The 15,107-nt window shown below is 39.5% G+C and overlaps 1 protein-coding gene across 3 annotated transcripts in view; it reads left to right on the top strand.

Moving 5' to 3' along the window:
• Positions 1 to 15,107, top strand: part of YTHDC2 (YTH domain containing 2) — a 56,697-nt gene that overhangs the window by 14,381 nt on the left and 27,209 nt on the right. For all 3 annotated transcript variants that reach the window (XM_019532488.1, XM_019532489.1, XM_019532490.1), the window contains 8 exons: positions 3,829 to 3,964; positions 4,416 to 4,542; positions 8,316 to 8,381; positions 12,871 to 13,049; positions 13,256 to 13,352; positions 13,442 to 13,529; positions 13,617 to 13,697; positions 14,637 to 14,719. In XM_019532488.1, the coding sequence (XP_019388033.1) occupies positions 3,829 to 3,964; positions 4,416 to 4,542; positions 8,316 to 8,381; positions 12,871 to 13,049; positions 13,256 to 13,352; positions 13,442 to 13,529; positions 13,617 to 13,697; positions 14,637 to 14,719 (857 nt within the window). The remainder of the gene's footprint in view (positions 1 to 3,828; positions 3,965 to 4,415; positions 4,543 to 8,315; positions 8,382 to 12,870; positions 13,050 to 13,255; positions 13,353 to 13,441; positions 13,530 to 13,616; positions 13,698 to 14,636; positions 14,720 to 15,107) is intronic.

The raw sequence follows: 15,107 nt of genomic DNA on the forward strand, positions 1-15,107 counted from the left end.
CGCCCTTACTGTGAAGTAGTGCTTCCTGATGTCTAGCCTGAACCTACTCTCAGTCAACTTGTGGCTGTTATTCATAGTTACTCCTGGTAGTGCTCGGGGGAACAGGGTCTCTCCCGTTCCATGCTGGTCCTCCCTGGTAAGTTTACAGATGGCCACCAGATCCCCTCTCAGCTTCCTCTTGTGGAGGCTGAACAGGTTCAAGTCCCATAGTCTCTCCTTTTAGGGCCTGTCCTGCTGCCCCTGACCATGTGAGTGGCCCTCCTCTGGACCCTCTCGATGCTGTCCACATCCCTCCTGAAGTGCAGTGCCCAGAACTGGATGAAGTACTCCAACTGCAGCCTGACCAATGTCGCATAGAGGGGGAGGATCACCTCCTTAGACCTGCTCATGATGCATTTGTGGATGTATGACAAGGTGCAGTTGGCCTTACTGACCTTGTCCTCACATTGGCGGCCCACGTTCATCTTGGAATCAATAATGACTCCAAGATCCTTTTCTGCCTCTGTGCTGACAAGAAGGGAGTTTCTCAACCTATAGGTATGCTGCTGGTTCTTTCTTCCTAGGTGCAGTACTTTGCACTTGTCAGTATTGAATCCCATCATATTCTTATCCGCCCACCCCTGTATCCTGTCCAGATCTAGTTGTAGCCTGTCCCTCCCTTCTGTCATGCCCACCTCTCCCCTCATCTTAGTGTCATCCATGAATTTGAACAAGGTGCTTTTCACCCCCTTGTCCAAGTCGCTGATGAAGATGTTAAGCAGTGCAGGCCTAAGGACTGAGCCCTGGGGGACCCCACTGCCTACATCCCTCCAGGTCGAAAAAGACCCATCCACCACCACTCTCTGGGTGCAGCCCTCCAGCCAATTTGCGACCCATCTGACTGTGTAGGCACCGATGCCACAGTCGCCTAATTTTTTAATGAGAATGGGGTGAGAGACAGTGTCAAAGGTCTTCCTAAAGTCCAGAAAGACTATGTCCACTGCAATGCCTTTGTCCAAGAATTTTGTGACCTGGTTGTAGAAGGCAACCAGGTTGGTCTGATAGGACCAGCCCCTAATTAACCCATGTTGGTTGTCCGTAAGCATAATCTCCCCTGCTGGTCCCTCGAAGATATGCTCCTGGATAATTTTCTCAAAGCGCTTCCCCAGGACCGAGTTAATGGGCCTATAGTTTCTCAGGTCCTCCTTCTCCCCTTTTTGAAAATGGGGATCACATTGACCCTTTTCCAGTCCTCTGGCACCTGGCCAGAGCACCATGAGCGCTCATAAAGCCATGCCAGGGGTCCCGCAATGACCTCTGTCAATTCCCTCAGCACCCTGGGGTGGAGGTCATCTGGACCTGCTGATTTTAACATGTCCAATCCCACCAGAAATTCCCTAACTAGGTCCTCTCTGACCCTAGGCCTGTCTGTGCCCCTCCTGAGTCCATCCGGAATCCCAGTGTGCGGGATGTCCCGGTCCCAGCTCAGAAAAATTGAGGCAAAGAATTTGTTAAAGAGGTCAGCTTTATTGTCTGGTGCAACTACCAGATTGCCAAGTGTGTCCTGCAGGGGCCCTATGTTACCCGGTGCTTTCTTTTTACTCCCTATGCATTTAAAAAAGGACTTCTTGTAATCTTTGATCTTGGTCACTAGTCTAAATTCTGTCTCTGCCTTAGCCTTCCTGACAGCCCCCCTGCAGTCTCGAGCAATGGAAGTATAGCCCTCCTTGATGTTGGCCCGTCTCTTCCATCGGGTGTACACCTCTTTTTTAGCTTTCAGACGTTCCTGAATGCCTTTGGTGAGACATGGGGGCTTTTGAGCACTCTTGCCCCCTTTGGCTTGTGTTGGGACTGTCACTCTCTGGGCTTGGAGGATCGTCTCGTTAAGGAACAACCACTAACCTTGGACTCGCAACTCCCCTACCTGCCGGGACCTCAGTGCCTCCCCAACTAATCTCCTTAACTCATTGAAATTGGCCCTCCTGAAGTCAAGGGCTTCTGCCTTGCTGCAGGCCTTTAACCCCCTGCACTGAATGGTGAGTTCTAGTAGGCGATGATTGCTATCACCCAGGTGGTCGAGAACCTGCAGTCCCCTCACCAAGCTGTTGCCTGTGGCCAGGACCAGGTCCAGCAAGGCATTTCCCTTGGTGGGACTGTGCACCTCCTGGGTTAGGTGGAGGTCCTGTATCTTGGCTAGGAACCTCCATGAGCGATCAGACCTGGCTGACTGCTCCTCCCAGCAGATGTCCGGGCAATTTAGGTCACACATGATGACCATGTCCCTTGACCTAACTGCCTCCGCAAGTTGACCTGAGAATTCCTAGTCTAGCTCTTCCCTTTGGTTGGGTGGTCTGTAGTGGACCCCCACCATTATGTCCCTTTTCCCGTGACCTCCTTTTATTTTAACCCAGAGTAATTCAGTCTGCCCCTCCTCTGACCCCATGCTCTTTGTTGAGGATGTGTATTGCTCTTTGATGTAGAGCACCACACCCCCACCTTTCCTCCCTGTTCTATCCTGTCTGAACAGTCTGTATCCCTTGATGTTTACCACCCGGTCATGGGTTGAATCCCAGCAGGTTTCAGTGAGCCCCACTGTGTCCAGGTTTGTGTTAGCAAGCAGGAGGGCAAGTTCCTCCTGCTTGTTCCCCATACTATAAGCATTAGTGTTTAAGGTCTCCTATGGGTGCATGGCCCTCCCACCTGATCCCAGGACTATCCAGACCCCTGTAAGCTTAAGGTGTGAATCATTTGCACACCTAACAGTTCAGATAGCGTGTCACTTCCTGCAGCGCTCTTTAAAGGGTCTAAAAGTATACACCCTGGTTAAAAATTACCATCCTAAACCATCTGTGACAAATGCTTGTCCAGTTTCTTTTCGAAGACTTCAAGTGATGGAGAGTCCACAACTTTCCTAGGTAGTCTGTTTCACTGCCTCACTGTTCTATCAGTGAAGAAAATTTTCCTGACAATCTAAAACTATTTGCTGTAGCTTCAAGCCATTTGTTCACATCTTTTCCTCTGCAGCAAGATGAAAAGGTGATCTCCCTCTTCCTTACATATTTGAAGCTGATCTCCTTTCAAATATTTGAAGATTGCTGTCATGTCCCTTCTATAATCATCTTTTCCACAAGCGGAGAAAGCCTGTTTCCTTCAACCACTCCTCTTATAGCCTGCTATCCAAGCCCTTTATTTTTTTGCCTGTCTGCAGCTCTGTATACCCCCGGATACTTTGCAAGTTCTCACCTGCATGGGGAAGGAGGAAATTGTCTCAAAGCCTGCTAAGTAGTTTTACTGTTCATCAGAGTTGTAGCAGTGCAGCTACATGCCTGGGGCAGTGCTGGATCCTGCAGCAGTGCAAGCAGCCATCACAATGGCAAGGAATGCTTCCTTCCCCCTGCCCCAGTTATGCTATTGGTGTATGTTATACTGAGTATGTTAACTTCACCTAAGTTGTTGAGAGAATATACTTAATGGAAATAATGTAGACAGCAGCTGTAAAATGTTAACTTTTAAGGCGGTCCTAACTAATCTATGCAAATACAAATCAATTTTTATATTAATATTTTGTACTGTCCCTTGATTATCATCTTTTTTAATTTACTTACAATATTGCTATCTAGGTAAATTGGAACTCTTTGGGACAGTATTCCTTTTAAACAAGGGTATTTTAGATGAATTGTGTTAGAGGCAGGTAGCATGGTGAATTGTGGAGTGTCACTATTGGAATAATAATTATCTTTAGCGTAGGTGTGGAAATAATATAAATTGTCAGAGGAACAACAGCTCTTAGAAAAGATTTGTATAGGTTATTTTTCAAATCTAATATCTTTACTTTTTTTTAAATTTTAGACTGAGAAAGATGTGAACTGTCTTGAACCTTGGTTAATAAAAGAAATGGATTCCTGTCTCTCTGACATATGGTTGCATAAAGATGTTGATGCCTTTGCTCAGGTGTTTCACCTTATTTTAACTGAAAATGTCAGTGGTAGGTCTTTATTTTAGTAAGCTTGTTTTTTCTTCATCTGTGATTTGCTGCATAGTTTTTAGAAAAGAAAAATTATGAAACAAGTAAAGAAATTCTGTGGATTTGGCATTACTAGTTTCTTAAATATTACTTTTAAATAAAAATACTTGTTGGAAAATTTTTGACTTAAGATTTTCAGGAATGATGGATTGTGTTCCTATTAATTATCATCACAGTCCTGAAGTGTGCATATTTGTGTGGAGCCAATTTATACAATACAATGTTAAATTTATGAGGATTGACAAGGAGGAGGGAATGAATATTTTACTTTGCATCCAAAATTTAAGTTCTTCTTGTATTGGTAGAATTTTGCAAGGTGTCAAATAGAACATTTGGAGGAATCAGTAACACTATTCAGATGTTTTTGCACGAACACTCATTGGTTTTTCTTTTTTTTCTTTTTCCTTACTAGTTGATTATAGGCACAGTGAAACCAGTGCAACTGCACTAATGGTTGCTTCAGGGAGAGGCTTCTTGAGTCAAGTAGAGCAGCTAGTCGGTATGGGAGCAAATGTGCACTGCAAATCATCCAATGGCTGGTAAAAAATTTTATTGGACTTTTTAAAAATACAGATTTCTGTTTACATGTTTTAAGTAGATAACTTCCTTTTTTTAAAAGAAAAAATATTCTTGGTAGTAATATTAGTGAATAATCTTAACAAGCTAAAACCAATCATCCTTTTCTGTTTTACTTTCTCTCTTTTCCCTACATTTCAAATTTCAAAAGCTGCACTCACTAGCACCACAACCAAAACAGACTTGGGGGGTCGTGACCGCAAGATGAGCATGAGCCACCAATGCAATACCACAGCTGGCAAAGCGAATAAAACTTTGGCTTGCATCTATTGATGCATCTCAAACGAGACCCAAAAAGTCATTTTCCCACTTTACTCGGCCTTGGTGAGGCCACAGCTGGATTACTGCATCCAATTTTGGGCTCCACACTTTAGAAAGGATGTGGAGAAGCATGAGAGAGTTCAGAGGAGAGCCATGTACATGATTAGAGGTCAAGAGAACAGGCCTTACGTAGAGAAGCTGGGAGGCATTGGACTCTTCAGCCTGGAGAAGTGACTTGGTAGCAGCCTATAAGTATGTAAGGGATGTGCATCAGGATCTGGAGGGGAACTTTTGTTCACCAGGGCACCCCAAGGGAAGACAAAACCTAACGGTCACAGACTCCTCCAAGACCGTTTTAGATTGGACATAAGGAAAAACTTTTTTACGGTCTGAGTCTCCAGAGGCTGGAATAGACTCCCCACAGAAGTGGTGCAGGAACCTACTCAGGATACCTTTAAGAAATGCTTGGATGCTTACCTTGCTGGGGTGATCTGATCCCAGCTGACTTCCTGCCCCTTGGGCAGGGGGCTGGACCCAGTGATCTCGGAAGGTCACTTCTGGCCCTGATGTCTGTCAAAGCTATGCAATTTTCAGGAAGTTTATATGTAAATCTTTGCTTTTCAAATGTATTATAAGACCATCTTATTTTCTTGTCAATGGCACTGATTAATACATATTAAAGCAAATATAAAGACAATAGAAAGGCTCCTAAGCTTCAGATCATCCCCTAAATGCTTTGCCATTCATGAATGATGCATGAGCATGCCGGAAAAGAGTATGTTTTCTATTCTCAAGCCTTTTTTTCGTTTCAGGACTAACTTGTACTACAGCCACTGTAAATAATAGACCTATTATGGAAAAATATCAATTTTTCAAGCTTCTGTGACTTTAAATGCATTCTGTACTAGTTTAGAAAATTTAACTTAAAATCCATAGTAGATCATTGTAAAATAAAGAAAGAGGCAAGAATTGGAGTATGGTGGGAGCTGTTGCTATGGTGATTATGTTAAAAAACTTGCAAAAGAGTTTTGTTTTTTTCAGTTGGAGAGGGGGAAGGGACCAATAACATTAGCTTTATAAGGACATAATGAACATAATTTCCCAGGAAGACTTTTAAGTTAAAAAAGCAAACCTTTATACATATGGATGTATTAGCTGAGAGGGAGTGCTACACGTGTGTCACTTTGGAACTATTAAAAGTTCAGTATAAACAATAGTGAAGGAAAAGTACAAAGTATTGCTCAGTATTTTATGTAGACTTGTTTTTTCAACTGAAATAAAGTGAAACAGTTGTTTTTTTACCCAACTTAATTGTACTCTCTCCTGCCTGAAACTGACATTTTTACTTGGGAAAGTATTACTGTATTTACCCGAATAGAAGATGACTCCCCCCAATAATTAGGTTCTGTATATGGAAGATGTATACTTTTGATATAATATTCCAGGTATAGAATCTGACAGTTTGTCTTGAATTTGTCTCTCTTTCACTGCTACAGCAGTGGAAATAAATTGGTGCAGGATGGTTAGGTATCTTTTCCTTTGTCTCCCCTTCTCCCCTCCTGCAGGCCCCTTGCCACCCTTCCTGACTGTCAGACCCTGCTTTCCCTGAGCCCATGGCAGTGAGGGGCAAATCTGAAGACACTAACTTTGAAATAAACATACATGGAGTAATTTATACCCATAGACTTAGTTCATCCAGAATCGATGCTTTTTACCTCTTTTGAGACCGCTTCAAGTTTTAGCACAGGTACTCCAAAAATTCACTTTTAAGCAGCACTTTTGTTCCAAAGCAGAAAGGCTCATGATACACCATGTTGTTCATTGAGCTGGGCCCCAGCAGAGTTAACAGTGTTTCAAGCTATGGTGATCCCACAGCTCAGCACTGCTCAGTAGGTGTGTGTACTCCTGATAGCACCTCCACCCTCCCCACCCAAAGGAACCATGTGTTAATTTGCTTCCCACTCATAATTGGAACAGGGTGTTCTTGTCATGAGTCCTGGTCTCTTCAAAAAATTGTGTGGGTGAGGCGTAGGGCAGCCTGATCTGCTATCTTGTGGGTGGCATGCTAATCATTGGTGACAGGCTGAGAGAGGGTTTGACAGAGGGATTCTGGGTGAACTGTTTGGGGCCCTGTTTGGTGATGTTTGCCAGACATTTAAAGCTCATGAAGAGATGGGAATCATTGGAAATTAGCAAGTAAGGTGCAACTCAGCTGCAGGAGTGAAGAGGAAGTCCAAATATCAGTGTAGTGGTTCACTGCCTTGAAAAAGAGTCAGCGTTGAGGGGGACTGCATTCAGTGGGTACTAACCATGTATCTTATTCAGATGGGCTGCATTAACTTATCTTTGTGGTAGCTTCTCAGCCTTTTGTGGGCTAAGATCAAGTCACTACACTGGTCTGATATCTAAGCCAAAATGCATTTAAAGTGGTGCTGTGTAGTGGAGGGTCCACCCCTGTCCAGTGTGGACAGGACACCTTATGAGAGCCTCATAGTTAGTTTGCCATTGACCAGCTTCCAGTGAGAGGATCTTGGCTGCACACTGACTTTATGGAAATGGGAGACTCCTTCCTTGGTTGCTCCTGCGGCTGTATGGCTGAGGGTAAGAAAAACTTGGGAGCATCCAAACCCCAAGCCTCTAGGCTTGGGCCTGCATGTAGGATGCCTGCCAAAGGATTTGGAAGTATCTGAAGTCCCAAGCTGAAAAGTCTGGGGTGGAGGATACTTGCCGGTAGCAGGGCCTCATATGAGTTTTTGAACAATTTAAATGGATTCAGAAATGATCTGGCTAAGTTGACCTGGAACACGTAAAATTTTCCAAAATTAAAAAACAAACAAACGTGATAGGTTCCCATCAGCATCTCGGCCTTTTGGCTAAGTTCAAGCATTTTTGGCAACAAGGGGGAGGGTATCAGGGCGTCTCTCGCCCTCCTAGTACTGGTTTGGTATTTCAGTACCTCCAGGCTTGGGGTTGTTTCCCTATAGAGGGATCACCTGCCTGTTCGTTTGTTTGGTTTTTTTCTTAACGGCTAAAAAACAAAACAAAAGTGCAGGAGAGGGTCCCATGAGCATGTTTGCCCAATGTGGGCCATGTGTTTTATAGTTATGCTCTATGTTGGCTGTATTTAATCAACTTCATAATTGGTTTCCATTACTGAGCACAAGCTGTTTTTGGGAGCAGTTTAATGCTAGACAGTGTAGCTTTTCCCCTTGCTGATTGGAAGGGAAAAAACCTCCTCTTGTATTTGAGTAAATACGGTATATACTGGGCGCATCCATTGTACACATGTTCATTATTGTGCTAGTTTATATACTTGCAAATGTGAAATAGCTACACAGTATTTATGAAACCTGTGAGACACTAGAAATGGAGGGGAAAATGGTATACTTAAATCAGTAATTAAGAACATACAAAAGCATGGTGGCACATATAGTTCTAAATGAGAGATAGTAAAAAAAACCTGTCATTATTTCAGGATGGCTTTGGATTGGGCTAAGCACTTTGGACAGACTGAGGTGGTTGACCTTCTGGAATCCTATAGGTAAAGTATCTCTGCTTTGCTAAAACAGTTATTGAACATGGTGAGTGTCCCTGTTAATTCTTAGTAAAGTTTTAAGGAGTATACTTTTTGGTTTTCTGTCTTTAAAAATCTAGCTCAAAACTTTTGGGTTCTCTCTTTTTAAAAACAGACTTTCTAAAATAAAAGTAGGAGTTAACATAATTGAAATCAAATATTTCTCTGTGTTCTTAATCACACCTATTACTTTATCAATGAATGAGTCAACTCCTTGTAGAGGCCAGGACTGATTCTAGCACTTTGATAAAGAACCCTGAAACTGTAAGCCATGCAATGCTTTATTTTCCTGCCAAAACAGCAGGATAACTAGGTCAAGTTCTCCTAATACTCTTTACAATCACAACTGATGTCCCTTCCCTTCTACTCTGGGGCAGGGAGGTTGCCTGTTTAAATTGACCTTTTGCCTCTTTACTCTACCACTTGCATGGTAAGAATGTTTTTAGAACACTATATTATATCTTTGCATCTCATCTCTCAGCAGAGGGTTGTGTTACAGAAAAATCTAGTAATCTCCTGTCCTCAGTGCTTGAAAATTAAGCCCAAGATCTGTAAAACTGTATGTAAGGCTAGGTTCCTATAACTATATTAAGATACCTTAATAAGTGCTTGTAAAAAGTGCTATCTAGTGTCATCATTAAAGAGCCAGTGCTGCTCTTCAAAACATTTAAGAGATCTTTAGATTCCTGTAAGACATTCTTATTATTCCAGCGGTTCAGTCACATAAAAAAACCTCAAAAGTTCCAATTCAGGCCATTCAGGAAATATACTTTCTCTCAGAATTATTTTGACACTGCTAGAGAAAGAATTACAACTTTAGCATTTTAATTTATAAAAGAGAGAAATTAAGTTCTTTTTCACATAATTTGTAATTACCTTGTGAGACTCATTGCCACAAGGTTTTGTAGAAGCTGATCATTTAACCAGATATTTTGAAAGAGGATTTGGACAAATTAATACAGAAACCAGCTCAGCATTGGCTATTTAAACATAAGTAGGAGTGCAACCTCTAAATTAGAACTTTATAGCCCTTTGAAAGTTGGAACCTGTAAGGGAGGAGGGGCAGGGTAGAAGCTCAAACTGGATAGGCCCTGCATAAATACTTCCTCTAAGCATCCATTCTCTGTACTGTGCTATACAGGATACTGGGCTAGATGGATCTATGGTCTGACCCAGTATGGCACTTTTTGCAATGTTTAAGAAGACATGCCCAGGTAAATACTTCCCGTTTTTCTTCAACTAAGTATGACAATTCCATTATGCTCTTTCAAGGGAGTTAAGAGTGGGGAGAGCAGGTGCAAGGAAAAAATTAACTCTGTCTGTAAAACTTAATATTCTAAAGTTTGGCATCCCTAAACTTAATTGTATGCAATTGAAAGCATTGTTTGCTGAAGATGTGGTTATTTTTTTTAGAACAGGATAATATTTTCTCCAAAAGAGCTTTTAAACGAGTTGGAAAGAGCTCTTAGGGAAGAGAGGGATACTGAAATAGTCCTTCAAGAGTTTCTATCCATACCTCATTTGGCTAGAGTGCAAATAGCAGTAAGTTAAACTAAGCCACATAGAATTTCATCAGTAAAAACTTGCTACATTATTTACTGCACCATACCTCTAATGGGATTTCCTTAATACTGATTTTTATATCATACCCACTGCTGTTGTATATGTCCTTATCAAATTCATTTGGAATTTGAATTTGGAATTTGATCCACTGATTGTCAATTAAGACTTATTCTTTGATTCTTCAGATTTACTGGTGCTCCTGATTCATTGAAAAATGACAGAAAATGCTGAAAAATACAGCTACTCCATTCCTAAAACACTGAATATTGTTTTTAAGGAGGAAATAGATTTTTCTATACTAATCCATAGTGAACACAGGTTTACCTTTAAAAAACTTGCAAGTGATTTATTGAAAAAAATTACCCATATCTGAGTCCATTAACTGAGCATAATGGGGATGTGTGTTTCAGGTTACCATTGAGATTCATTGGCAGAATGATTTTGGAAAACTTGCATTGCATTTTCTACACTACCTGGCACTAGATAGTGTCCTCAGTTTTATAAGTGCCAAAATTTACATACAAACTAAGAAGGAAGTAATGCATGATAGCCTGCAACAATGCATTTTAAATTGTTTTTGATTGTTTTAATATAATGCTGTTTTATCTAGACTGAGCTATTTCTAAAATGCATTTTTAATTTCTGTATTTGTTTAGATGTAGTCTTTGACTATTAAAATTCTACCTGCAAGGAGTTTTCTTTCTTTTTTTAACTAATGCTGAGCTACCAGACACAACCTTTTCTTCGTGTGAGGGGGGAAAAATGGGATTTTAAGGGTAAAAAAAATGGTATATAGATGTTTACTTCTCATTCTTCCAAAAACTCATTGAGAGAATAACCACAGGACTTTTGTCTGCTTGGAATAACAAAACAAAACCATGATGGTTTTTCTAGGGTATTTCTCTCAATTTTTTTTAAATTACAACTTCTGAGTAGATGGGCATATTGAAGACAACCACTACGTAGCCTCCTTATGTGATTCCCAGTTTTGCGAGGTGGAAGAGTGATGCATTCTAAATTTTCGAAATTTGGTATTATCTTGTTTAACATGTTGCAGAATGAGAGAGGCAGAAAAAGGAGTATAGGGAAACAGAGAATCAAATTGTATTTGGTTTATTTTGTGGGTAAAATGCTATTAATACTATGATGGCTAAAAGAGGGCTAGGCATTCAGGTACAGAAAATCCTCAAACCCTGAAGTAGTTAAATAATACAGAATATTATAACAGTTAAATAGAAAATAGAATGTATAGTTAGCCATCTATCAATAGTTACACAGCTATCAATTCTTGCATTTGCTTTCTGATGTGTTGCTTCTCAGTGAAAATGTTTCACTTAAACGAAAATAAGAGTTTGGTCATAAATGGGAAGTGTCTGTGCAATTATTAATACCAGTTCATTTTAATAATACAAATAAGCATGAACAAAGATTAGGAAGCAAGCTATTAGTCAGTAACAGTGATTGTCAAAACACCAAATAATCATTATTATATATTCTTTTAGTGAAATGGAATATGAATTTTAAACAATTCTTGATCATTTATCAAAGATAATTAGAGGATACTTGTAAAGGAGAGCTAATACTAAGTAAGGAGGGTTAAGTGAAGTACAGATTCAGATGGCAAGATATGTTCTACAAATTTTGTTCGATGCTTTGGCAGTGTCATTGCCAGAATGATTAAGTCGACTAAATGAAGTGTTCCTGAATTACAGGAGAGGAACAGTTTGGCTTTTTTCAAAGATTTTGTAGGTTCCTGTTTTACAGTCATTTTTGGTTAAGAACTTTAAATTTTATTTCATTTGGTGATGCCAAGGCTGTGATTTGGGAGTGGGTAGGCTTGGTCAATAGTATTAAACAGTGACTTAATTATTTTGTTTACGGGTGTTGTTTTTTCAACCAAAATAGTTAAACTGGTATAACCAGTATAAAGCATTACAGTAATGTTTCTCAAACTATGGATTGCAACGCCAAATTATGCTGTAGCATTTACAAGTGGGATTATGAGCTCCATAGAATTACTGTTAGAGGGAGCATGTCTTGCATTGGAAGTGGGATAACATACCTGGAAAGGTGAGGAATTGCTTTCTTACCATAATAACTTATTTTCTTTCCCTATGGGAATTCCTATACCAGGATAAAACACTTAGGCTGGTACAACTACATACATAATAGGGATAGATAAAACTACAGTATCTGTGCATAGGCAAAGCCTCGATGCACAAGGACAATCACTTCAGTTCTTCCAAAATGTGAAGGTATGCTAGTTGAAATTAAAAAAAAAAATACAGTTTCAGAATTATTCTTTGAAAGTGTGGCTGTCATTTTTTTTTTTCTTAGGACTAGTGTCATTATGTACTGAAAAGTAATACGTACACCAGAACATTCACAAATTATATTTTGATTACAGAAAATTTTCAGTTTCTCATATGTTGTTTTGTAGAATTTTACCATCATTCATATGGTATCTGGTAAACTAATATATTACCCATTCCAAAACTGGAGCAATGTGAATTAATTTTGATACATGTATGTTCTTTCTACCATTTTCCTATAAACAGGTTAAAGTGGGTGATATAGTTGGTACTTTCAGATGAGACTCTAAGTACAGTAAACTAAAACATCTTAAACACAGATGTGGTATGAGAGTTGCATGTTTGGTGGACTGGAGTTTGAATCACTAAAGCCAATGTTCAGTTATACAGGGCAGTGAAAATGCAATGTTACTATCTATGCCATTGCTAATATTTCATATTGACTTCAGACCCAGAACTAGTGATAGCTTTTATCTGAGTTTGAGTTCACAGGTAAAGGAAGCATGGTGTTCTTAGACCCACTTCACCCTTTTTCATGAGGAATAAGTTTATTTTTATGTGATTGGATGTATATATTTTAGTGCTTCCTTGGAGTTTGGAAATCTGGATGAAAGTTCCCTGGTCCAGGCAAATGGTGGTGACCTTAGTGCAGAAGACAGAGAACTACTGAAAGCATACCATCACAGTTTTGATGATGAGAAAGTGGATCTGGACTTGATTATGCACCTACTTTACAACATCTGTCATAGTTGTGATGCTGGTAATTGTATATTTCTTTTATTATAATTTGGATAGTGCAGATATAGTGTTCCTGATGTATCAGATCATCATTTCCTTATCTGAATAGTAGTAGCTAAATAAACTGCTGTACTGTATGTCAGTCCTTTGCATCTGATCTAAATACACAGCACTTAAGCATGTTCTTGTCAGATTAAATATAACTTCTGTGTATAATTTTTTTTAAAGGAGCAATTTTAATTTTTCTACCTGGCTACGATGAAATAGTTAGCTTGAGGGATCGCATTCTGTTTGATGACAAGAGATTTGCTGATAATGTTCACAGGTAAAATCTCTACTCTGTATTGTTGATTTCAGTTCTTCTTGCCTTCATATACCTTAGATTTTTAAGAATAACTTCTGTTTTGTCATCAGGTACCAGGTTTTTATGCTGCATTCAAATATGCAAACATCAGATCAGAAGAAGGTGCTGAAAACTCCACCCCCAAGCATCCGCAAAATAGCAAGTATCCAATGACTTGTAAAAGTTTCCTTTGATTCCAATTGTTTTCACTTCTGCAGTTATTACAGAATAATTTTATCGTTATAGATTCTTTCAACTAACATTGCAGAAACCAGCATTACAGTCAATGATGTTGTGTTTGTTATTGACTCTGGCAAGATGAAAGAGGTATGTTTTGGCTCAAACTCTCTATACACTAAGAGAAGTGTGAAGTGGTAGATTGTTAGCAGGTTTCTTGTTAGTGTGTCTTGTTAAACGTACATGTTTAAGGTATCTAAACTCATTAATAGCGGAAATTTTATTGAAACTAAATGTAAATATTTGGCTGTTATAACTCTAGTAGAGCTGGGATTAGAGCACTGGTATTTACCAAGAGATCTAATAAGCCAAGGGCTGGTACAACTCTTTAAATATACAAAGGGCGGTTTGTATTTTCTTCTGAGACTCTGAACAAGTTAGAAAGGGTCACTTATTTCATGTAGGCTAATGCTTTCTTGTTCCATCCAGATGAGGTGTTGTCCGTAGTTGGCTTCACTGGCTGTCAATAGATACCACTCCTTGCCTGCTTTGCACAGGGAATATGAGGCAGTGTGTAATAATAAGGAAGAGGACATAAGAATTGATGTCATAAAATAAGCTGGAATTCACAGTCTGTATACACACATTCTCCTAATTTGTTACACTGGTATTATTTTATTTTACATGCAAGCAGGCGTTCTGGGAAGATATGACAATGTGACAATTGTCACAAAGAATGAATAAAACTTCATCAAGTACTATACTGAATATGTATTTTACTTGTTCATGTGATAAAGCAAATGCAGTTCATTTTCTTCACTATGCAAAGTATTATAAAAAAACAAAAACCCCGATGTACAGAATATAATATGATGTAGATATTTTGCTAAGGAAGTGATATAAGATCAAATGCACTTAATTCTAGTTTTAAATCTGTCCAGATTCCAAAATGCCATGGTTGTAATCATTGTGGTTGAATTTAGCTTAAATTAAGGTCAATGATCTGTGTCATGTATGTTATTTTTGTCTAATGTATCATGGCAAATCCAAATTTTGTTTTCATGAAATGATTTTACCTTAACATTATAGAAATCCTTTGATGCATTGAACTGTGTTACAATGTTAAAAATGGTATGGATTTCAAAAGCTAGTGCCCTCCAGCGAAAAGGCAGGTAAATGCACATTTTCTGTTGCGTTTTATTTTGCAAGCATCAACTGTTGTACATATTAATCAAAGCATGCCTCTTTAGTAATAATAATGTGATGCTAATGGTTCGTTCTGTGGGACATTACTTCTCTCGATTTGCAAGTGACACTTCTGTTAATATAGGTCAGTACGCTGTTGGCTTCTTTTGCAACAAGACCAGACTGTTGACTTATTTAGCTTTTGGTCTGCTGTAACCCTTAGGTCCTTCTCTGCAGTACTACAGCTTAGCCAGTTGTTCCCCAGTCTGCATTTGCGCATGGAATTATTCCATCCCAAGTGTAAAACTTTGCATTTGTCCGTGTTGAATTTCCTCTGATTGATTGCGGACCATTTCTCCAGTTTATCCAGATTGT

The sequence above is a fragment of the Crocodylus porosus genome, unplaced genomic scaffold (assembly GCF_001723895.1).
Source record: "Crocodylus porosus isolate Cpor-Errol unplaced genomic scaffold, CroPor_comp1, whole genome shotgun sequence".
Classification (NCBI taxonomy): domain Eukaryota; kingdom Metazoa; phylum Chordata; order Crocodylia; family Crocodylidae; genus Crocodylus; species Crocodylus porosus.